Genomic DNA, 25,135 nt, shown 5'->3' with positions numbered 1-25,135 from the left:
GTTAAGTCCACACCCAGGCCTGTTCCCTCGGGTCCAGTTGATGGCCACTACCATCTCTACCAAGACCACTTCGATGTACCCCGCCTTGCGGGCCATTACCATCTCTACAGGAGACCTCTTCGATGTACCCGCTCATCGGACTTCTACCAACGCTACGGAGGTATTCCCTTTGGGCACTTCCTATTCCATTGACCCTGTGTCTCTGGGTCTGTGTGACCTCCTCTCTGGCATCCCTGCTCCTCAGGTAGTGCTTCTATCTCTTTAATAAAGACTTTATATTGCTTCCGTGTCTATTCCCAGCTGAGACTGAGCTTCCTGACAGTGAAGCTCACGGGGCTCCTCCCCTTGGGCGCTACCACCTCTCACTTACTGCCGGGTAATGCACGCACATATACGCCCGCGCGTAGGTATGAAAATTCACCTCAAATGGTTTTGAATTTTGCCCTATTTATACTCTGCCTCACCATACTGCAGAATATTATACTTAATGTACTTCCTGCCTGGTTATACCATAGTATGTTATACTTAGTGTACACCCCACCTGATTATACTGCAGTATGTCATTCTTAGGGGTAGATTTTATAAGGTGCGCATCCATGTGCACGCGGTTCCCGGCATGCACACATGTCCGCGCTGATTTTATAACATGCGAGCGCTGGCCACGCACATATGCGTGCCGGATTTTATAATCCACGCATGTATGTGTGAGCGGCATGTGCAAGGTGGGGAGAATTTATGCAAACTCCGCGTGACGACGCATTCGGGCCTTCCCCAGTTTCCTCCCAGTCCGACCCAAAAATGATCAGACTGGGAGGGAACTTCCCTACCCCCTTACCTAAACTCCCTCCCTCTTCCACTCTTCTCCCCACCCCCTAAACCCTACCTTTCCTTTTTGTTTTATAACTTACTTCAGATCCCGAGCTGAAGTAAGTTGCAAGTGCTGACTGGCTGCCGGCACACGAGTTTTCAGGACAGCGTTCAATGGTGCTGTCCCAGCCTGACCCCGCCCCACCCCTCCACGCCCAGACCCCACCCTCAGCTCACCCCTTTGAAGAGGCCCAGAACTTGTGCACGTGGCCATGCCTCTTTGAAAATTCGCACAGTGCATGCAAGACCCAGCCACGCGTAAACCCTGGATTTTACACTCGCAGGTCTTTTAAAATCTGGCCGCTAATGTACACTTTGCTTGACAATACTGCAGTTTGTATACTTAATGCATGCCTTGCCTGTGTATACCAGTGTTACATAAAATGGGTTGAGTATCTCTTATTGTATGCCCTGTTGTTACCCTTCAGCTCTTGCAGCAGGATCAGGCGTTATTGCTCCTGTTCATGCCTTTCTGCAGACTCATCGCCTCTTTTTTTGCCCTTCACAGCATTCTCAGCACTGGGTGACAATCATATAAGCCATAATTCCAGTCTGGGGTACCCGGGCGCTGTGGAGAGCAAACCCAGCTACATTCCTGCACAGGTGACGCCTGCCAGGTACTCCCCTGTGCCTCGGCACCTTATCGGAGAGGAGGAGTTCAGCAGGTGAGTGAGAGGTGCTAAAATTTACACCTACTGAGAAGTGAAAAGGCTGCCACATAATCTATAAAATCTTAAACTAAAACAATCTGTTCCCAAATAATGCCTTTCTCTAATCATCCTGTTTGATCTGTCAGCAAATTTCCCTAGAGGGGGCCTATGTAGTGCCTGCACACACTTGCCCTCAGTTGATGTATCAGCAGAGGTCCCCGATGTGATGTAGATCTGGCACCATCTATATATCTGCAATGATTCCCCCTCCCCCATATCAGATGTACCAGAAGAATCGGTGATGTGGTGTGAGGTGGCACCATATATATATATCTGCTATGGATGCCCCCCCCCCCTCTCGCCCCCTAGCTGATGATCCAGAAGAGCTCATAGCAAATGATGACAGATAACAACCAAATGTCCCACCCAGTCTGCTCAGTTGAGATTTGTCCACTTTGGATAGATGTACATATAAAAATTTGAAAAGGAAAACCAATACATTCTCTCCCCATGTCTTTTACCTGACCACTCAAACTTTTCCCCACCACTGTCTTCCATATCCATCACAAGCATACCCAAAATCTTTTACAGTGATGGTCTCCACTACCTCTATTAGTGGTCTTTTTCAGGCCTTGCCATCTTCAACTTTGATTCTTACAAGACGAATACTAGGTTTTATAAATATCTACATAGCTACCAAGGTTCATGAGGCTGTTGTAAAAATCTGACCATCCCATGCTTATTAAAGTTTGGGCTTTAACCATGGTCCCTCCATGCAGGTGTACCCCCAGTCTTCCTGAGAACCTGATGCTGTTGTATCACCGTTGTTTAGGGTTGTAACTGCCACTCCATGCAAGTTATCCCAATGCCTTCTTAGAAGCGCAGTGAATCATTGTGCTGCTGTTTTGGGCTTTAACTGCTGCTCCATGCAGCTTACCCCAGTATTTCCTTACCATCCTCTAACCTCTAGGGATCCTCTGTATTATCTCATGCTGTTTTAAATTCCATTACTGTTTTTGTCTCCATTACCTTATCCATGAAAAATATTTCCTGATGATGTTTCTGATTCTACATCCTTGGAGCTTCATATCATGATCCCTAGTTCTACAACTTCCTTTCCATTTATAAACCTGCTATGGGTCTTTCTCACCACATCTGCCTGATGTACCAGTGGAACTCTCTGATGTGGTGTGTGTCTGACACCTTCACAATAGATGCCGAGCTAATCCCAGTGAGCTCCTCAATGTGCCTGTGCTGGTGTATAGAAATGAGGCTCTGTCCTCTCTTCCCAGCTCTCAAGATTTTAGAATGATCTTGATAAGGACCTTTGGAATAGCAGGTACACAATGAAAGTCTAACAAACCAATTCAGTCCTTGGGTATACAGAGTCAGAGGGAGGAGGAAGTGTCTGCCACTAGTTGCTGCTTCCCAAGCTCCTAACTGCTCTTTCTGAGATCTCCATGATAGCCAATGTTATTGTTATGTAATTTCTATGCTGGACTGTACCAATGGTTTCCTGTAGCTTCTGCACACTACTGCCGTGCTTCCTTGGCTGCATCTTCTAGCTCAGCCATACTGCTGCCCTGAACCTGAGGACTGGATGGTAGCCAATGGAACACTAGCTAGTTTTTGAAATCAGCTCTAGGATGATCTAGGAACAACAAGCTTGACGTCCAACAAGCTTGACATCAGTGCTGGATACAATGGTAGCAGCTCTAATTAAGAACAGAATTACTGGTCATATGGATAGTCATGTCTTATTGGGGAAGAACCAACATGAATTTAGGAATCATGAGCGACTTCTCAGGAAATTTTAAAAAGTCATTGGATAGGTGGCAGTATCCTATTGTGGGATGATAGCCAGTTAAAAGACAAGCACCTCATAGGGGAGCCAAGGCCAGTTCATCCTTTAGGCGAACTAGGTGGTCGCCTAAGGAACCAAAATTTTCAGGAATAAAAGTGAGAATTGTTGCATCGGAGGTGGACCCTTGGGCCTAGGTGGGGTTGACACAACCAATAGGTAGGGACCTTTGGGTGCTGGAGCCAGCAGGATGTAGATGGGCCTCGAGGTTGGTTAGCAAGAGTGGTTGATTCAGCCCAGAGACAGCAGACGATAGATGGCATAGTCCTACTCTGGACTGGGTAAGGTAATGGAACTCGGGCGCCAATGGAACTGAGGTTGGCTGAGGGCGCTCGAGCAAAGGTAGGCCAGATCCTAATAAGTCCACGTCCAGGGAGTAGGCTAGGAGAGGCGTCAATGACAGGCTTGGATCAGGGCTGGCAGCAAAGCGGAGGTCATGGCAAGCAATGCTTAGATCTGAACATGGATAAGTCAATTGCGAGAGTCAATAAAAGCAATGATCAAGGTCTGGAGATAGACTGTAGCGTAGTCAGGCATAGCATAGGTCTGGGTCTGGAGATAGACAGTAGCGTAGTCAGGCATAACAGAGGTCTGGGTCTGGAGATAGGCAGTAGCATAGTCAGGCATAGCAGAGGTCTGGGTCTGGAGATAGGCAGAAGCATGGTCAGGCATAGTAGAGGTCTGGTTCTGAAGATAGGCAGAAGCGTGGTCAGGCATAGCTGAGGTCTGGAACTAGAGATAGGCAGAAGCAAAGCTCAGGCAGAAGATAGGGAGATAGGCAGAAGCTCAGGCAAAGCAAAGTCAATATCAGTGCAGTCAATCCAAAACATAGATAGGACAGGAACGAGGAGAACAGGAACCGGGAACAACGAGGTTCAGGAACAAGTGTAGAGTCGATTCTCTATCAACAACTAGTACTCGAGTAGTAAGGAGACCTGTTGCAAAGGCAACACAATGGAGCGAGGCCTGAGCTTAAATACACTGAAGAGTTTGACGTCATCATCTGGGGCTACGTCCAGGTTCCTGCCGCGGGCCCTTCAAAAGGATCAGTGAAGCGTGCGCGCCTAGGGAGGGGCGCGGCGCAGGCAATGGCATCCTGAGCTGAGTCGCTGGGAACTGTGGCGGAGCCGGAGGCACCAGGGGCGGCCCGAGGTTGGACGCACACAGCAGGAAGATCGGTGGGGCCATGGTGGAGCTCATTTCACCATGGCCCGAAGAAAAAGGCTATATCCAAACCTGCAGGTGCTCCTCCTCCTTCATGCCTGCATGGCCCCAGAAGAAAAACGTTGCCAGAGCCGCAAGGGCAGGAAGGAGGAGAAGCATTGGCTGCATGCAGAAGAGGAGAAGCATTTATGGACCACCGCAGAGCCCATCCCGTGGTGAACTGCAAAGAGGAGGCCCATAAGTGAGAGAGAGGCTGAGTGCCTGTAGAGTGTGTGTTTGTGTGTGTGTGTGTGTGTGTGTGTGAGTGAGATGAGGGATTGTGTGTGTGAGAGAGTGAGTTGAGGGATTGTGTTTATATGTGTATGTGTCTGTGTATGAGAGTAAGTTGAGAGACTGTGTGTGTATGTGTTTGTGTATGAGAGTGAACTGAGAGATTGTGTGTATGAGAGTGAATTGAGAGATTGTGTATGTAAGACAATGAGTAGATTGTGTGTGTGTGTGTGTGTGTCTGTGTCTGTGTCTGTGTATGAGAATGAGTTGAGAGATTGTGAATGTGTGAAAGTGAGTTGAGAGATTGTGTGTGGGAGAGAAAGCCTGAAATTTTGGAGAGACAGCATGTGACAGTGAGAGCCTGTGCTTGAGCAAGACAGCATGAGGGATTGAGAGAGCCTGTGTGCGTTGGAAAAAAAAAAGCCTGTGGCCAACCGATTAGAAAACTAAGATCAGACAGCAAAGATAAAAAAAAAAAATTAATGTGCAAAGGTAGCACTTTCTCTATGCCAATCTCGCAATGTACAAGATCAGCATGGAGGAACTAGTAGCCCACAAATATTTAATACCGTGGGACCTGCACAGAGGAGGCAGCAGAACAGGTTTCAGTGCCAGTAGCAGCAATCGGTGCCTCCCCAATATACTTGCAGTGACAATGGTAGCATAGGAATGAGAGAGGCTCCAAGGTTGCTGCCTTCAGTGTGTGCATGTTTATGAATGGGAGTCTGCCTGGGGGTGTATGTGTGTGAATGTATGGGTGCCTGCCTGAGGGTGTGTCTGTGTATGAAAATGAATGGGTGTCTTCCTGGGGTCTATCTGCGTGAGAATAAGTGCCTGCCTCTGTGTATGTAATTATATGTGTGTGAGAATGAATGTTTGCATGCCTGGGGGGTGGGGAGGGAGCAGTGAGAGAATGGGAGCCTTCCTGAGGGTCAGTGTGTGTGTGTGTGCATGAGCCTACCTGGGGTGTGTGTGTGTGTGTGTGTCTGTGAGAATGACTGGGAGCTTGCCTAAGTGTGTGTGTTTGTGTGTATGTGAGGTAGCCAGTGAGAGTGAGAGAGTGTGTGTGTGTGTGTGTATGAGAGAATCCAGGGGAGTAAGAGCTTGTGTATGGGGGTGGGGGGAGGGAGGGTCTTAGAGCCTGAGAGTGTGTCTATGTCTGTGAGAGAGAGAGGTTATGGTGGGTATAAGAGCATATATGTATGTGTGTGTGTGTATGTGACAGGGTATGTGTAAGATGGAATGGAAATGTGAGTGTGTGAGAGCGAGAGGACAAAGTTTGTGCGCTCCCCTAACCTCCTAATCCTCTACAATCTCAGGGTGACTAGAAATCAAGAGCTCCCACGTATGGACAGCAGGGTTTTTTTTTTTTTTAATCCTTATGAGTTTTAATTATTGGGTATTATTTAATATATGTGCTGTTTTGAAATATTATACTGGTGCTTGGGAAGTTTTTTTAAATGTATATTATTTTAATTAATATAAATTATTCTATTTATCAGTAGTTTTAAAATATTCTTTTATTAATATGGTTTTACTATTATAATTGATGCTTTGTTTCTTGATTTTATTTATTTTATGAGGAATAGTGGTTCTGTTTTTCCATTGTTACACAGAGAGTCTGGCTTCTTGGGGTTTCCATTTCAGTTTTCATCTAATTTGTGATCCTTTATTCTGTATTTGGTGAGGGTCTGACTGCTTTTTGCCTGTGACCAAGGGGAGAGTTTCTGCTAGCGTGTAGTGTCTGTGTAGAGATCTATAGCAAGCGGGTTTGTTTTGTTCCCCAGTAGGTGGTGTATTGGTGTTCTGGGACCCAGTATAATATTTACCTTTGCTTTTTCACCGGTAGGGTTCTTGTTGATTGAGTCCTTGGTGTTACTACTGTTATGTTATGATAGATTTGCTATATAGATTTTGAGTGCGTTTTTGCGTGGTTTTGTGTTAGTTCACAATGTGCCTGGCAGTGGAAGATGTTTGCGCTGCTATTACTGTGAGGTGACACCAGAATTTTAAAATATCTTTTTGTATGATGAGCTGTGAGGGACACATCCAAGCTCCATTGCTGGGGAATTTCTGTGGATGCACAGAGAGTTACAGGACTGGAGGTGCAGGATTTATATTAACATTCTGTCCCTTCCTGTATACATTCCAAAAGTCACTCTCATAGCCATGTAGAATCAGTTGAATTAAGTGATCAAATAATTTTAATAGTAGTTTTAGTGGAAGAGTGAAACTAGCCAGCTTTTTTAAATTACACAGAAGACAGTTTGGACTTTCTTATTAAGACTTTTTTTTTATAGCCAATTTTAAAGCAGGGGCTATGCTATGGAGGTGGATGTGATTAGGAAATGTCATTTTGGCTCTCCCTTCCCAATTCTTCTGTCCAGAGACGCCACTGATTTTCTGTGGCCTTAAGCAATAGTACAAGAATGATTGGGGGGGTGCTGGAGAGGCACAAACATTGATTGGCTCTCAGGCGCCAGAGACCCTTGGTATGACAATGGTCTCAGCAGTTGCCTTCTCTTGGCTTGGTGACACTAGGAGAGCCCTCGCCCTTGCTCTAAACAGGATAATTACCCCTTTCCAAAATCCATTGCAATCTTATCTGTGGCATACAAGGGCCACACATGCAAAGTTTCCACAGTTGGTGAATTGGCAGCATGTGTCAACATAGTTCAAGAGCAGCTGGTGAAGCTAGAAAATTCAGTGATGGTAGCTTGCCAATAACTCAAATGCCTCAAATGTCATCATTAAAGAAACATGATGACTTAGAAAACACAAGTTGTTAGAACAACATACATTTGATCAGTCTTGTGGAAAAAGATGGAATTAGATCCTGCTACATTTCTCACTGAGTGGCCTTCTTCGCATTGAGCCAGAAAAATAGATGGGGCAGGTTACGAGTAGCTTTCAAACTACAAAACATGAATCCTAGAAGCTATGTGGCAATTAGGCAAAATTATTTGTCAAACAGTTGTTAACATATCTTCTTGGACTTTTCAGCAGACTTGCAGAGAAAGGGACGAGGATTCCTAGATATAAAGAGAAAGTTAATGGGATACGTGATGCTATGTGAGAAAGGAGAGGTGCTTCTGATCTTGCCGAAGGTGGTGGTGGCTTTTTTCCGTTAATCTCGACAGTGCTGCAGACACCTTCAGAGTGTTTTCAGGTGATTTTTCTTTTCACATGATGGTGTCTAAAAATCCATGGAAAGATAAAGACAAGGCTAAACCTACTGAACCTAAAATGGCCGATGGCCCTGATGACAACTCGGCAAATTCAGGCTCAGACTCCCAAATGGCAGACTTGGTAACAGATGTAGCTGTGATTTTGGAGAAGAAGCTAAGCTCTATTTCACAGCAATTACAACAGCTTAATTCTTGTTTTGATGATTTTCAAACACAACTTCGAGATATGCAGGGGAGAATTTCTTCTACAGAGGATTGTGTTTCTAAATTAGAGTCTGTGCATGCTGAAAGCTTGAATGTGAAGCATAAACTCTCCAAAGTTGAAGACCTGAAAATCGCTCTTAGCCAAACAATTTGAAGTTTGTGGGGTTTCCAGAATCTCTTTCAGATTCCTCCCTTCATACCATTCTGGAAAGATGACTGGTGGTGTCAGATCTTGAGATAAGATCTTGAGATTTCAGAGGATGCAAGAACCCTACATTTATTTATTTAAGAGTTTTTTATATACCGGGGCACGTTAAAAACATCACCCCGGTTCACAGTGTAACGTAACGTAGCAACGGGCTTTACAATAATTTAGAGTAGATAAACATAGGTAATGTAGCAACAGGCTTTACAATAATTTAGAGTAGATAAACATAGGTAAACATTATTTAGATTTACAGCTATTCACAAGGTGTCAGGTCTTTAACTATTCACAAAGGTGTCAGGTATATGGTATTGTAGGGGAGAAGGAGGATGGGGGTGTTGGGTTGGGAGGAGGAGGAGGAGGAGGGTGGGAGGGGGGGGTACAGTGATGTGGGGGGGAAGAGGGGGGTAATGGTTGTTAAGTTCAGAGGGGCGTGTACATATTGAGTGAGTGCACCGGCTGGGACCTAAGGTAGATTCTGAGTGATCATTGCAAAAATCCTGAACTTTATTCATAAGATTGAAATTCTTCAAGCCTATAGTAAAACTTCTACTCTCAATTATGAGGGCCATAAAATTTTAATCTTTCAAGATTATTTGGCAGCGGTCTCAGCAAATAGAAGAGCACTTGCACTGATGTGCACACAGCTCTTTAAAAAAAAATTCCAATAATCTTGCAGTACCTACTAAATTGAGAGTTACACATCAAGGTAAATCTCTGGTTTTGGAGTCGGTTGAAGCTGCCACTACATTTATTTATTTATTTTATTTCACATTTTTCTATACCGAGCTTCATGGTTGAATACCATATCAGATCGGTTTACATCGAACGAGGGATAGAAACTTGTAACAAAAAACGGAACAATAAGTTATAATCAGAAAGAGAGCAAGAAAGTTACATTGAACAAGGACTATAAACTTGGAGGCTTTACAGCTTGGAAGTAAATAGAGTAAAAAAGGCCCGAGCAGGGCAGTAACTTAAAACTCAAAAGTCATAATGAGCTCAGTTCGAGCAAGAAAGTTTAATTGCGGAGGTATTGGGTAAGAGGCATCTCACGGAGAGGCATGGTTCCATGGCTCGTGAGTAGGATGGTAGATTATTGTGAGTCTGAAGGATCTGAGAAGGCTAATCGGAACAGCCAAGTCTTAAGTTTTTTTTTAAAAGTTAGTAGGCATGGTTCCAACCTGAGTTCTGTGGGAAGGCTATTCCAAATGTTTGGACCTGCTAGAGAAAAAGCTCGGACCCTGGTCGAAACTAGGCGAATGGTTTTGGTTGGAGGGGATTGTAACTCTCCTTTGTGGATTTCTCTAATTGGTCTGTTGGATGTATGGAGTTTGAGGGGAAATTCAAGGTCAAGATGAAAATAGTTATGGATGGACTTGTGTATCAGGGTGAGAGATTTGTGAAGGACTCTGTAGTAGACTGGTAACCAGTGAAGGTTTTGGAGAGTGGGTGTAATATGATCTCTTCGGTTGGTACTGGTTAAGATTCTGGCATTTCTAGAAATATGGACACTTGAAGACTCATTTTTCAGATTTTATTTTTCTTCAAGAGGTGGTTATCCTCTTGAGTGAGCTGCAGATATTTGTGTTTAATTTATATCCTTGCTTGTCAATTTTGAGAAAGATTTATCAGTGGATTTCTGAGTATTTCAATTGTGATGCAATTTGGGAACTATCTGTTTTTTGTTTTGGGGTTTTTTTTGTTTGTTTTTTCTTCTCTCTTCCTTCTCTTTATTTTTCAATGAAGGATTTTTCATATCTGATCCACATTTTTTTTCTCTTTTCTTTTGACCTGATATATGGGGTTACTTTCTTTCTTTTTTTTTTTTTGTAATGTATTTTTATTTATTTTGGAACTCTGAACAATATAAACAGTATAAAGTATTATCATTATCATCAGTAAACCGATGTGATATCTCGATCGAATGTCGGTATATAAAAACAAACAAACAAATAAATAAATAAATTACATCTGTGAGACAAAAGAAGCTCAAACAATTGATTCAATACATTCTAGACAGAGTAAGAATTGCCCATGCCGATTGGTATCAGAGTTTCCTATAAGTGTCCCCACTGTCCCGTCCCCCCCTTCCTTCCCTACTTCCCACCCATCCCTCGTGTGTCAATTCCTTAGGTCCATAATACGCCCTCTATTGTGTTATAGGATTCAAGTAGTCATTGAAGGGTTTCCATATCCTTTCCATTTCCATCCTACGCTTGTCTGAAGCGGCTTGCCCACTGCTATATTCTAACGTATACAGCTTAATCAGGAATCTGAACCAATGCTCGTGGTGAGGGGGTACCTCTGATACCCAGCATCCGATATCCAATACCCAATACTCCGATACCCGATACCCAGCCTTCCCCACAAGGCTCGCTTTCTGTTCAAGTTTTAAACCATATGTATCTACTCCCTCTATAGGAGTATGGGCTACACCAAAAAGCCATAGCATGGGATCATCTGGGAGTATTACATCTAGTAAGTGGCTACATGTGGTATTGATCGCATGCCAAAAGGTCCAGAAACTAGTGAAAGGAGCCAACCTCCTGCCTGCATTTAGTACATAGTGGGGAGTCAATTACTCGGGCCTTATAAGCTTCATCAGGAGCCATATAAAACTGTCTCAAAAATTTAAATTGCAGTTCCCTGTATAATACACTTTCAGAACAATCAGGGAGATCCCGGAAAAAGTGCATATAGTCCTGGCAGGTTAGTGTAAATGCCGACCACTGTTGCCACTTCATCATCTCTATGGTCATGGTATCTTTCTCCATGCTAGATTGCAGAATTTTACTATAAGCCACTATGGTTGGTTTTTGTAGTTTAGTGGCCATCACTATATTATATAGGGACCAGAATTGGTGAGAAACTTGAAGCGTATTCCCCTGCAAATGAAGAAAAATTCTCAACTGCAGGTATGCAAAAGAGTCTTTGTCAGAGAGTGAATAGTTTAGTTGAAGTTCTGGGAAAGTAAGCAATTGGCCAGTGTCTTTAGAGAAACATTGATAAACCCATATCAGCTCTTTATTCTTCCACTTATGAAATACCGAATTAGTGGTAGCTGGCAGGAAGAGCTGGTGGTCACAGATGGTTATAAATGGCGAGAGCCGCGTAGGAAGCTGTACCTGTGTGCAAAGAAAAGCCCATGCCTTACAGCATGCTTGTATTAGAGGCTGTGGAGCAGCTATCGACGGAAGTATATCATTTGGGACTTGAATCAAAGGGTTAAGTGAAGGAGTTTCCCACCACAATTTTAGAGAATTCTGTGGAGTATAATAAGAGGTTCCTCCTATTATATCTCTCAAATGGCGCAGTAAACACGACAAGTTATAGAGGCGAAGATTCGGACAGTTCAAGCCCCCTTTGGATATCAGTTGCATTAACACTGGGAGAGCAATACGTGCCCTTCGACCATTCCATATAAATTTTCTAAACAAGGTACCCACTTCCCTACAGTCTTTATTGGTAAGCCACAGAGGTGTCATTTGCAGAACATATAACCACTTGGGTAATATCATCATTTTAATTAGTTGAATCCGGCCGGAAATAGAGAGGGGCAGACCCTGCCACTTTTTTAACAGCTGGGCAGTGGATTGGATCAAGGGACCTATGTTAACTCTGTGAAGGTCTGTCACCTCCGTAGGAATTTTGATACCAAGATATTTCATTGTATTGTCCACCCATTTTAACAGAAATGAACCTTGCCACGCCATTTAAACTCTACCGCCCACATCTAGGGCTTCAGACTTGTCATGATTGATTTGCAGTCCCTCAAACTTACCATACTCAGCTTGAATGGATAAGAGGGGACCGAATGACTGCTGCGGATTAGTGAGGTAGATCAATATGTCGTCCGCGAAAGCTGCAATTTTAAACATCTGGGGATCCTCCCCAAAGCACCTAATTTCCAGTGTTTGGGCTTTTTTCCACAGGAGGGAGTCAATGGCCAATATATATAATAGGGGAGAAAGGGGGTAACCTTGCCTGACTCCTCTTCCTATGTGTATAGCGTCTGATTTGAAACCATTGGCTAGTATATGGGAAATTGGGTCAGCATAAAGATTTATAAGCCAAAACACTTCCACTTATGCCATATCTTTGCAATACTGAGAAAAGGTAAGGCCATGACACCCAATCAAATGCCTTCTCTGAGTCAAAGCCTATTACTAATGCTGGAGTTTTTAAATAGAGAGAAGATAACATGGCCGTCAGTTGCTTAATGAGGTGGACACATGCAGGCCTATTTTTTACAAACCTTACTTGATGTTCAGAGATAACATGCGCAATTAAGGAGAGAGATAGGTCTATATGATGCAGGATATAAAGGGTCCTTCCCGTTTGAGTTTGGACCGTGATGTTGAAAAAATTAGTGAGAGGGGTGGCCAAACGTTGCTGTAATATCTTGTAGAAATCAAAAGAAAACCCATCTGGCCCTGGAGCTTTTCCCGCTTTACTAGTAGAAATAGCATTAGTGACCTCTAGAAGGATAAGTGGTCGGTTCAGAAAGGAAAGCTGTGTTGCAGAAAGGGTAGGTAGGAGTAGGCCTGAAAAAACATTTTCCTCATCTTTAACATCTCCCAAGCGTCATCAGTATATAAGGCTTTGTAAAAAATTCTGAACATTTCACAGATGTCCTTGCGTGAGGTTACAACATGTCCCAAAGTATTTTTCATTGAAGGGATAAAGGTTTTCCCCCTATGGGAGTGAACTATGTTGGCTAAATGTTTACCCGCTTTATTACCAAAGCAGAAGAAATCCCTTTCTGTGGCTTGGAAAACTCTTTGGACTCTCTGATGTAAGAGACAGTTAAGATCTCGCAAGATACTGAAATATTCTTTCTGGTGGGCTTGGGTAGGAAGGGATATCATGGTCTGTTTAATTTTTCCTAACTGAGTCTCCAGGTTTAGAATATTTTGATTGAGTTATCTCTTAGGAGCAGCCACAAACGAGATAATCTCCCCCCGTAATACTGCCTTAGCTGTCTCCCAATATAATTGGGGATTGGATAAGTGCTGGTGATTATGAGTATCATAAGAACATAAGAACATGCCATACTGGGTCAGACCAAGGGTCCATCAAGCCCAGCATCCTGTTTCTAACAGTGGCCAATCCAGGCCATAAGAACCTGGCAAGTACCCAAAAACTAAGTCTATTTCATGTTACTGTTGCTAGTAATTGCAGTGGCTATTTTCTAATTCAACTTAATTAATAGCAGGTAATGGACTTCTCCTCCAAGAACTTATCCATTCCTTTTTTAAACACAGCTATACTAACTGCACTAACCACATCCTCTGGCAACAAATTCCAGAGTTTAATTGTGCGTTGAGTGAAAAAGAACTTTCTCCGATTAGTTTTAAATGTGCCACATGCTAACTTCATGGAGTGCCCCCTAGTCTTTCTAATATCCGAAAGACTAAATAACCGATTCACATCTACCCAATTTAGACCTCTCATGATTTTAAACACCTCTATCATATCCCCCCTCAGCCGTCTCTTCTCCAAGCTGAAAAGTCCTAACCTCTTTAGTCTTTCCTCATAGGGGAGCTGCTCCATGCCCCTTGGTCGCCCATCTCTGTACCTTCTCCCTCACAATTATATCTTTTTTGAGATGCGGCAACCAGAATTGTACACAGTATTCAAGGTGCGGTCTCACCATGGAGCGATACAGAGGCATTATGACATTTTCCATTTTATTCACCATTCCATCTCTTTTGGAGGAAATGCTTGAACTCCATATCTGTGCAAAGATAGCTGGGGAACCTCCAAAACCTTTCACTAGGCTCCTTTGTCTCAAATTGCAAGTCCACCCAGATTATCACATGATCTGAGACAGCCTGGGGACCGATAACAGCTTTGGTTAGTGCACGGAAACCATCCCTGGGGACCAAGATGTAATCTATTTGGGATAGTGATACATGGGCTCTTGATACATGAGTATAGTCCCTCTCTGTGGGGTATAGGGTATGCCAAGAATCAAGAAGGGAGAACTCCGAGCAAAGAAAGGGGACTCCCTTCCCCTCACTATTGGGATGATATTGTCCAGAAGGGGACTTATCTATTTTTGGGTCAGCTGTAAAATTGAAGTCCCCAGCGACTACCACATAGCCTTTTGCGTAAGACACCAATTGTGAGAGAACATAAGTATAGAATGTATGGGAGTGTGCATTAGGAGCATATAGACAGCAAATCGTGACTTCTCTACCATTGAGGTTGCCTATGACCATTACCAGTCTGCCATCTAGGTCCTGAATGGTATTGGAGACAATGAACAAGGCAGCTTTATTAACCAAGATTGCCACACCTCCTTTTTTCCCCTTAGCCGGCGTAAAGTGACAGGAACCCACCCAATTTCTCTTTAGTTTTTGACTTTTCAGGGCAGTGAGATGGGTCTCCTGAATGCAGGCAACCGTGGGATTGCATTTTTTTAAATGTTGTAGGCCTTGGTATCTCTTAATAGGAGATCCCAGGCCATTCACATTCCAGGATATGATTCTAGTGCTATCTCCCATACTGAAATCTATATATTGTGAAAGAGTGTGCAGAGACTATCATATACCATGGATAGACAACTATTTTAGGCCAAGATCACGTGATGTGGTGCGCGAGGAAGGATGTGCTCAGGAGGGCTCCGGGTGCTGCGCTCCATTTTTAAAAATACCTCGGCATTGAATCTGCATAAAATTCCTCCAAAAGAACAGAGAACTAAAGGTACATGTCCATTACCTCCTATATGCAACGATCACCCCTTGGAATGCCTATTAAGTCTGGGAAAAAAGAAAAAGAAAAAACGAAATCGGCTGCACCCAAAATGGCTGCGAATCAAGCCCCGAATAGCGTTACTGACCTCTCCCCTGCTGCGACAGAACATTTTAAAGCTATACTAATGGAAGCACTAGACCTGAAAGTAGTGACCATTCCCACCCAGATATCTGAGGTCCGTATGGCATTAGATGACATTAATCCACGATTTGAAATGATAGAGGGGAGGGTCGGACTTTTGGAAGATGATAATCTTGCCCTCACTGCCAAGATCCAGGTTCTGGAGAAACAGGTTGAGGCACATTCTTCCAAGCTAGATGACCTGGAAAATCGGGCCCACAGGTCGAATATCCGCCTTCTGGGTCTGCCGGAGTCGCTGACAGAATGAAACCTGGGGTCTTTTTTAGAAAGTTAGCTGCCAGATGCACTTTACTTACCGGAGATTGCCTCATCTTTTCGCATAGAAAGAGCACATAGGCTGGGGCAGAGAAAAGACGGGGACTCCCGGCCGAGGCTTGTTATCGCGAAGGTCTTAAATTTTGCACATATGCAAGCCATATTACAAGCGTTTAGGAGGACACCGGAGCTGACCTATGATACTAAACGAGTTCAGATATTCCAGGATTATTCGGCTAAAGTTTCTGTTTTGAGGAGCGGCTTCTCCCCTATTTGGGGTTACTTTCTTTCTACACATGACTGTTCAAGCATGGCACTGTTTGGACCATTTACCATTAGATACTGTCACATATTTTACAAAATTTACCTCTGCTATTATTCAGCGATGAGATCTTTTTATGTTAACTGACAGCATTCATGAGAAATAATTGTGGCATTTTTGTTTCATATTGCTGGACATTCGATCTGTTTCTTATTTTTTTTTTTTCTTCTTTTGTTTTAAAGTGCAGATCAAGTGTTTTTTATACATCAAAGGCATCCTGTGTTTGACTACAGAAACATGGATTATTTAGTTTTTCTTCATTTTACTTTTTTTTGTTGCGCACTTTAACCTTCCTTGACAGAGGGGGCGGAGGTGAGAGGGAGAGAAAAGCACTCCTTTTTTTCTTTTTTTTAGCTGGAAATCTTGCAACAGTTTTTACTTTGGTGAATTTTTCTTCTCTCTTTTAGATTTTTTTTCTGACTTATTATTGCATCCTGGTGATAGTTTCCTAAAGAGACTTTTTTTGGTGGGGAAGTAAGGAGGCAGCCTTAGTAGTGTAAATTGTGTTCTTCCACCATTGTGGCTGTGATAACTCTAACCATGGGGGAGGGAGGATTTGTTTCTGAAAGATGTTTTTGGTATCTCTGGCCTGGATTTATCAAAATGCACTAAATATCGCATGTGATAGGAAAAGGGGTGTGTTTTATGGTAATAGGCAGTTTATTGCAAAGTGTGCTATCTTAGTGCTTTGCATAGGTATTAGCACAAACTGAGAGAGAGAGAGAGAGAGAGAGAGAGAGAGAGAGAGACTAGCCATAATGCCCTCAATCAAGGTAGGTATTTATACCTCTATATGAGGCCTACCTAGTCACGCGAGGTGAGGGTTAGGTATTAGTGTAGGGGTTAGGGGCCACTTTGACATTCCAAATGATACGTATGAACAGAACAGTGCTCTCTTGTGAAGATTTGATGACCTACGGAGTGAGGAAACTCACACAAATATGAGATTTTTGTAATGTTCTCTCAATCTAGCTTGATGTTACCCAGGTAGAGCGTCCATCAAGCTAGGTTGAGAGAACATTTGCTGTTTGCTGTTCGGTTTGTTTAACTTGAACATATTGTGGGGTTTGGTGGATTTGGTTCTTTTAGAACCATAATGGTGTCTGCATGTTTTCAAAATATTTTCTCTTACTTATTTTCATGGTTTCTGGGAGTTTAGGCTGGGAAACACCTGCATTTTTCTGTTTCATTTCATATCTTGCTGTTCCTCTATTAATGGGTTATGGCTCCTGCCCTGAATTGCTCTACTTGGAATGCTTCAGGTATTGGTTCTGTAACAAAATGCTTTAAAATTTTACAATACTTAAGACATCAGTGTATACATATTGCTATGCTTCAGGAAACCAATTTATCTGGTGGAGAGCATCTTAATTTAAAGCGTCAGTTGGTGGGTAAAGTTTATTCTGCCTCTTTTGGGACTCATAAGGCTGGGGTAGCAATTTTAATTGACAGGTATCTTTTCAGGAGACAAGAGTTATTTATTTATTTATTTATAGTTTTTTATATACCGATGTTCATCAGAGATATCACCTCGGTTTACAGTATAACAGGAAAACATACGCTTGGAAGCGTTTTACATAGAACGAAAGTTAGTAACTTAATAATAATAGTTGTGCGTGGGAGGGGGGAAGAGTAAAAAGAATTGAAATAGTAAATATGTTCAAACAATTTTTATTAGATTTTCCAAACAACAAACAAATGTGGAGGAGGGTGGTTTCAGATCCCTCCCCCACCACAATGTTGAACAAATACCACAGTCCCCCCCCCACCCCTACCTCCCCCCCCCTCTACAGTGTATGAACACCACAATAAGATGAAAAAAAAAGGAGAATGGTCAGTCCAACGAAATAGCAAGGGCCGCCTAGCCCGGTAGGTCCTTCGGCCTGTCACTCGTTCAGCACTAGACTCCGCGCCCTCGGGGACAGTTGTTGAAGATACGGAGTCCAGATAGCGAGGAAGTGTCGTCGTCGCTGAGGGGAGCCACGTGCAGCCATGCCTTCCATCGTCATCAAAGCATGCAGCTGGTTCCTCCAAACCCAGAACGACGGGGCATCTGAGGATCGCCAAACCAGCAATATGGATTTCTTCCCCACTAGGCTCGCTTTCTGCAACAACAGGCGTGAACCCGGATCTCGAACTCGGATTGGGGAGATGCAGCTAAATAAAAACCACATGGGAGAAATCGGTAACACCACGTCAAGTAAATCTTCCATGTAGGCAATCACCTTACGCCAAAATCTGTGAACTGTGGGGCACGCCCAAAATACGTGGGAAAGAGTGCCCACCGCACCCTGACAACGGGTGCACAGTGGCGATGTGGCAATGGTTAGTTGAAAAGCCACTTGGGGAGACACGTAGGCCCGACTCAAAAACTTAAGCTGCATCTCCCGAAAATATTGATTAGTCGAGATCCTAGTAATACGCCTAAAACACCTACGTAAGATAAGAACTGTTAAGCAAAAATCCCCATCTCTATTCCATCGAGCCACAAGACAGGCGTGGACGTCCACCTCCGTCAAGCGTCGCAAAGCTCTATGGTAACTGGAAAGGGAGGGAGCGCGAGCACTGGCGAAGTGGAATATGCTGTCCAACGCCTGAAACTGAGTTATACTCTTAGAGGCCTCCGGTAAAGTTTGCATATAGTGGCGCACTTGCAGGTACGGGAAAACCTGATTACCCCCTAAGTGATAAAGGTTCCTAAATTCAGAGAACGGCATAAAGGTCCCCTCCCGAGTCCACAAGTGGCCCACATGAGTGACCCCCTCGTCCTCCCATCTCCGAAACATGACCGATTGAGAGCCCGACGGGAAGTCATCGTTCCCCCGAAGGGGAAGCAGATAAGCACAGAGTGGAGGTATCTGTAATAATTTCGCGAGACGCGCCCAAGTCTGACGCAAGGGTTTAATAAGAGCTGTTTGAGTGAGAAACGAAGGAAGGTGACTGGAGGCTGCCTGCACCACGTAGGAAGGAGTCCGAGGAAACATGAGAGCCCGGTCTACTGATAGCGGAGTATAGTGTGAGGTATTTAAAAGCCAATTACGTAAAAGCCGCATATTACAAGCCAGGTTGTAGCGAGCCAGGTCCGGAACTCCCAGGCCCCCCGACCTCCAGTCATTTTGCAACCACTTTAAGGGAAGACGAGCTCTCCCGCCCTTCCACAAAAAGCGACGCAGTGCGCTGTTCAGCGTTGCAAGGTCGCTCCGTTTGAGCGATAAAGGGAGGTTTTGCAAAAGGTATAGCCATTTGGGCAACAAAATCATCTTAAATAGCGCAACCCGCCCTGCCACCAAAAGCGGCAAAGACCGCCAACGAGCCATGGTCTCCTGAGTCTGACGCAGTACGTGGGGAATATTGGCCTGGTATACATCCTCCGGGTTGACTGGGATATTCACCCCCAAATATCGAAAACAGTCGCCCGCCCATTTTAAAGGGAACGGGTTTGGCCAGGAGTCTCGCAAATCCGGCGGATGGGCCAGTACCGAGGATTTGGATTCGTTCAATTTCAGCCCAGAGAATGCCCCAAAGGACCCAATTAGGCGGAGGAGCGGGGGCAAGGAGGAATGGGGGTTAGTAATAAAAACTAACAAATCGTCCGCAAAGGCAACATATTTAAAGATGCCGGGATCCATACGAACCCCCCGAATCTCCCGGGTGGCAGTTATGGCATGCAATAGAGGTTCCAACTGTAGTAGGAACAATAGGGGGGAAAGAGGACAGCCTTGGCGAGTACCTCGTTCCACAAGGAAGGAATCGGATAGGGCTCCGTTAGCAACAATGCGCGCCTGTGGGGCAGAATAAAGGAGTTGAATAGCCCGGAGAAAGAAACCCTCGAAACCCATACGTCGTAACACGAAGAAAAGGTAACCCCACTCCACCCGGTCAAACGCTTTCTCCGCGTCGAAACTAATGGCCAAGTAAGATTGGGACATCAGCCGGCTCATAGTCATGGCTGCCAGAATTTTGCGGATGTTGGCGAGCGCATATCGCCGACGCATAAAACCAGCCTGGTGGGGCCCAATCAGTGTCGGCAACTGAGCCGCCAACCTGTCTGCCAGTATTTTAGCCAGCAGCTTATGATCATAGTTAAGAAGAGAAATAGGGCGGTAGGATTCGGGCATGAGAGGGTCCTTATCAACCTTGGGAATGAGAATAATGTGTGCCAAATTAGAATGAGCGGGAAAGGACCCCTGGAGCACCATCGCCGAGAACATAGAGACCAGGGGCTGAGTCACCTGGTCCACCAGTGATTTGAAGAATTCCGCGGTGAAGCCGTCAGGGCCCGGGGCCTTATAGTTCTTAGAGTGGCGAATGGCAAAGCGCACTTCTGCTTCCGAAATAGGAGCATTTAGCGTGTCTCTCTGGTCTTGTGTTAAACAGGGGAGGGACAGGGACTCACAAAAACTCTGGCAGCTCGCAGGATCCCACCCCCCGGACGCATAGAGCGAGGAGTAATACTCCCGAAACCTCTTAAGAATAGATGGCGTGTCCGTAACCACTGCCGTATTAGACCCACGCACCGCTGGAATAAACCGACTGGACTGGGAAGATTTAATTAGGTTGGACAGCATTTTCCCCGCTTTGTTGCTGTGTTGATACAGTTTGAACTTGTAATAAAGATAGCTTTTTTTTGCTCTTTGATGTATGAGAGAATTAAGAGCGTGTTGAAAAGACATGTAAGAGACTCGTGCTTCCTTTGTGTGCAAACGAGAGAGGCGGGCGCGGGCCTGAGTCATCTGGGAACTCAGCGAGAGGATCCGGCGGTCCAAAGCCTTCCGCCTGTGGGCGACGTAGGAAATTATCTCGCCTCGTAGGACCGCCTTCGCAGTGTTCCAGAATAGAATCGGTTGGGAAACGTGGGACTGGTTGTTTAACACATATTCTTTCCATTTTACCAAGAGAAACTCTTTAAATTTTTCATCTTGGACCAAAAAATATGGATAACGCCAGATTTTGGGGGTAGAAATGGGGGGGGACAACCCCATGTCCAACCACACCGGAGCGTGGTCGGAGATGACAATGTTGTCTATACCCGCATCCAAAACTTGGGAAAAAGCCTGGATACTTACAAGAAAGTAATCAATCCGTGAAAAGGAAGCATGAGCCCTAGAGAGATGGGTGAAATCACGCTCTGTGGGGTGCAAGGTCCTCCATACATCTAATAAGTGGAGTTGTGTTTCCAACATGGATGGACCCTTGCCCCTGCCCCCCTCCCAACTACGGCTGTGGGAGGCGTCCAAGTTCTGGTCCCGGATAGTGTTAAAGTCACCTCCCACAATTAAAATATCCGACAGGTAAGGCAACAAGTGGGAATACAAACTGCGATAAAAGCGAGGGTTATAGACATTCGGGGCGTACACATTACAAAACACCACTGTTTGATTAAACAATGAGGTAACCAAGATTAAATACCGCCCCTGCGGGTCTTTGATTTCCTGGTTTACAGTGATAGGAAGTTGTTTACGTAGCAAAATCGCCACCCCCGCCGACTTAGAGTTCGCTGACGCGTACCGTACATCTCCCACCCAGGTACGCCTAAGCTTCTCATGTTCTCTATCAGTAAGGTGTGTTTCCTGCAAGAATGCCACAGAAGGCGATTGCTTATTCAGGAAGGAAAGCACTTTAGCGCGTTTAATGGGAGAGTTAAGGCCGCAAACATTCCATGACACAAGCCGTGTGGGATTACTCATAACCTATGAAAAAGCCGGACTTAGTGTCACAGATGAGACTGATGCTGGTAGTGGTGACCCTCCCAGCTGAGGCCCCCCCTACCCACCCCCGTTCCCAAACCAAGCGTCCCCTACTTAAACAATCTACGTCTAGCCTGGTCCATTCATCCATCCACTGCTGTCTCATACACTCGCTCACCCTCCCTCCCACCTGTCCCCATCCCCCCCTCCCCCCCCCCCCCTCCTCCCCCCACCCCCCCTTCTCCCTGAAACTTATTAACTGTTCCGTCCCCCAAACATTCCACCCACCTCTCAGTCAACTGACTAGGTCCTCCGACTAAGGAGGCCATGGGGATCCAGTATTGATGTGTCAAGGATCCCACTCTAAAATAAAACATAACAGATGCGTTAGCAAAAAGAACCCCATAACGGGGTGTGACCCAGTTTCGGGAAGTACAGATAGCTAGCTTTACAAACCAACAAACGGTAAGGTCCCCCCCGCAGGTAGACAGGAGGTCCATTTATTCGGCCACGTGTGGCAAACCTGAGCAATAACCGGGAAGGCAAAGGAAAAAAAAAAAAAAAAAAAAAACTTGGCTGTGATTGCTCTTCCCACCAGTGCACCGTCCCGCGTTGCCTGTTCTCTCTGCGGCACACGCGTTTCCCTCGAAGAGAACAACCAAGTCCCAGGATCTGACCCAAAGGGGGTCTGCATCTCCCTGGCAAACCCAACACTGACAGCCCGGATTCAACACTGGGAACAGTCCCGCCGTCAGCTGTCGCCACTCAAAATTGGCAACTCAGTTCAACATTTATATAGAAGGCCTAGAGTAGCGCCAAAAAACACAGTCACAGCGCTTGCAAGAGCACTCACTTGTCCATCTTGTCCATAAAGGCCCGCGCCAGGTCCGGAGACTCAAAAATATGGGACCTGTCCCCCTGCCAGATTCGCAGGCGAGCCGGAAACAATAGGGAGAATTTTACCCCCTTATTGTGCAGGGTGGTGCAGAGGGGGGCAAAGCTTCGTCGGGCGGTTGAAACAGCGGCAGAAAAATCTTGAAAGACCCGTATGGGTTTACCCTGGTACTGCAGGTCGGATTTGTTCCGTGAGGCGCGCCAAATTTCTGCCTTGTGCGCCGAGTTGAGGACCTTGGCTATCACAAGCCTGGGACGCCCCGATCCCGCGCTCCGAGCCCCAAGCCGGTGGGCCCTTTCAACCACGAGCGTGCCCTGCAGGTGAGGGAGGGCCAATGCCTCAGGGAGCCATTCGGACAGCAAGCGGCAAAGCGACTGATCAGCAATATCCTCGGGGAACCCCATAAAGCGCAGATTGTCCCTACGGGCACGATTTTCAAGTTCGTCTACTTTATTTTGTAGAGCCTGAATGCTCTTATCTCGGGCAGCCATGCTAGTCACGCACGCGGCCGCGCCATCTTCCAGCCCCGAAATGCGTTCCTCTGCCTGTTCAAGCCGGGGCTGCAGAGAAGAAAGGTGCTCCCTCACCTCCCCTAGTTGCTCGGTGATGAGCGCTAGCTTCTCGTCCAGTGCCTCATGAATCACTGCCTTGATGTCTGCTAGTGTGGCCGCCGTTGGGGAGGCAGGGGCTCCAGTCTCGCCGGCAGCCGCCATTTTGGAATCGGGAGCTCTGATTTTTTCCTTTTCCCTCCTGCCGCCCCGCACGGACATCCCCACGCTCGTTCCCTGCAGCGATCGGGTGCCCAACATAAACAGCGTCTCGGGCTGGGTCCCAAACCCCAGGAAACTGGTTAGACGCAGTAAAAATTAGCGCGGTAAGTAGAGTGGGTCCCGGAGCTGGCAAGAACCCGTCTTACCCGCTCAGCACATCACGTGATCCCCCCTGAAATAGTAAATATTAACAAAAATTAACAGTAATATGATAATAACAGATATTAACAATTATATACATTATGGTAAAAAATACAGTATAACATTAAGGACAATAGAAATGGCATGGTGTTTTATGTGATTTCCTGAGGGTTATTGCAGTTTGTGTTATAATAGTGCAAGGCCAACTTTATCATACTTCCATTGTATTATGCAATACATATATGCCCCAAATGTTTATTCTCACAAATCCTTTCAAAATTTATCTAATTGGTTACAGCCTTTTTCACAATCTCTATTGTTTATAGGTGGAGATTATAATTGTGTCAATGATCCTCTTTAGATAAATCTTCTCCTGTGCTTCCTCCTGTTGGATAACTGAAAGGAATATCCTATCTATGCAAATCCTTAGATTTAATAGATTCCTGGTAAACTTTATATTCATTAGAGCCTGTCTACACTCATAATTCTAGGGTGCATGGCTCTCAATTCAGATTGGATTATTTATTACTTTCATATTCTCTTTTTAATAAGATATCAGAAGTGCAACATTCAATCTCAATTGAGATATCACACCGGTTTACATTTAGGTACTTCTCTGTCCCCAGAGGGCTTACAATCTAAGTTTTTGTACCTGAGGCAATGGAGGGTAAAGTGACTTCCCCAAGGTCATAAGGAGTAACAGTAGGACTTGAACCATGGTCTCCTGGTTCATAGGCCACTGTTCTAACCACTAGGCTATTCCTCCTCCCATAGCACCCATAATGATTACTGATCATACCTTGGTAATCATAGAGGGATTAAGGGATACACCCACTTGTTCTACATGGCCACTTATATAAAGATCCTGATTTCCATTGCCTTTTACAGAAAAAATGTATTTATTTAAATATTTCTAGATAGCTTATCAGCAATTCTAAGCGGTTTACAGCTTTACATTCATAATATTCAAATATGCTACATCTATGACTAAAACATAATTGTAGACACGACAAACTTAAAATGAAATATTTAAAACAAAAAATACATAGATGCATGTAAATGTATAACCCCCCTTTTAAAATGCAGTGGTAGCCTCTCAATGCTGTTATCACATTGTACAGGATATTCTAGACATAATCATAATCATCTGCAACTCAGTTTAAAAACCAGGATAATCAAGGAAATACAATAATAAATAAAACAGGTTAAATGGCATAAAAAAGAATTAATAAATAAAAAGACTGTTGAATTATGATGTAATCTTGTGTCAATTATTTAAAACAACATCATATTATACCATCAGTATTTTCCGTAGCCTGTTAGTTTGATGAATAAATGAGACCTCATATATACTATGGCAGGGTACTGGTGAATTAGTCCCTAAATGCCAATAGTTCAATAGTGCGGTGATAAGCTTTGCGTGCACCGTCTCAAAGTTATAATCATAGGTCTCACTCGTCAGTTACAAAGAATTATAGGCAGTAGAAAGGATAAACACTTATCGTAGCATGTTTTGCTGTTTTGCAGTCAGGGACTCGATACTGGCGTGTTGGCCCGACATGGCTCGTGTTTCTGGGGAACCTTCTTCAGGGGCCGCAGTGTGCCAGTGCTGCAATTTGATAAAGCAGAGTTAACATATCCCATGTTCAAGACAGACTCAATGCAAGCTGTAGGTTGCCATAACTTACTATTTTCCAGACTGCCCGCTTCTTCTGCTACTCGGCTGCAGCGATATTTTGGCAGCAGGATCCGC

At 44.7% G+C, this 25,135-nt stretch overlaps 1 protein-coding gene across 2 annotated transcripts in view; it reads left to right on the top strand.

Annotated features, from left to right (window-relative positions):
- Positions 1-25,135, top strand: part of DLG3 (discs large MAGUK scaffold protein 3) — a 507,232-nt gene that overhangs the window by 118,537 nt on the left and 363,560 nt on the right. For both annotated transcript variants that reach the window (XM_029607251.1, XM_029607249.1), the window contains exon 7: positions 1,376-1,532. In XM_029607251.1, coding sequence (XP_029463111.1) covers positions 1,376-1,532 — 157 coding nt within the window. The remainder of the gene's footprint in view (positions 1-1,375; positions 1,533-25,135) is intronic.

This window comes from Rhinatrema bivittatum, chromosome 6 (genome assembly GCF_901001135.1).
Source record: "Rhinatrema bivittatum chromosome 6, aRhiBiv1.1, whole genome shotgun sequence".
Taxonomy (NCBI): Eukaryota; Metazoa; Chordata; class Amphibia; order Gymnophiona; family Rhinatrematidae; genus Rhinatrema; species Rhinatrema bivittatum.
Note: the sequence above shows the minus strand (reverse complement) of the source record. Positions and strands in the feature narration are given on the sequence as shown.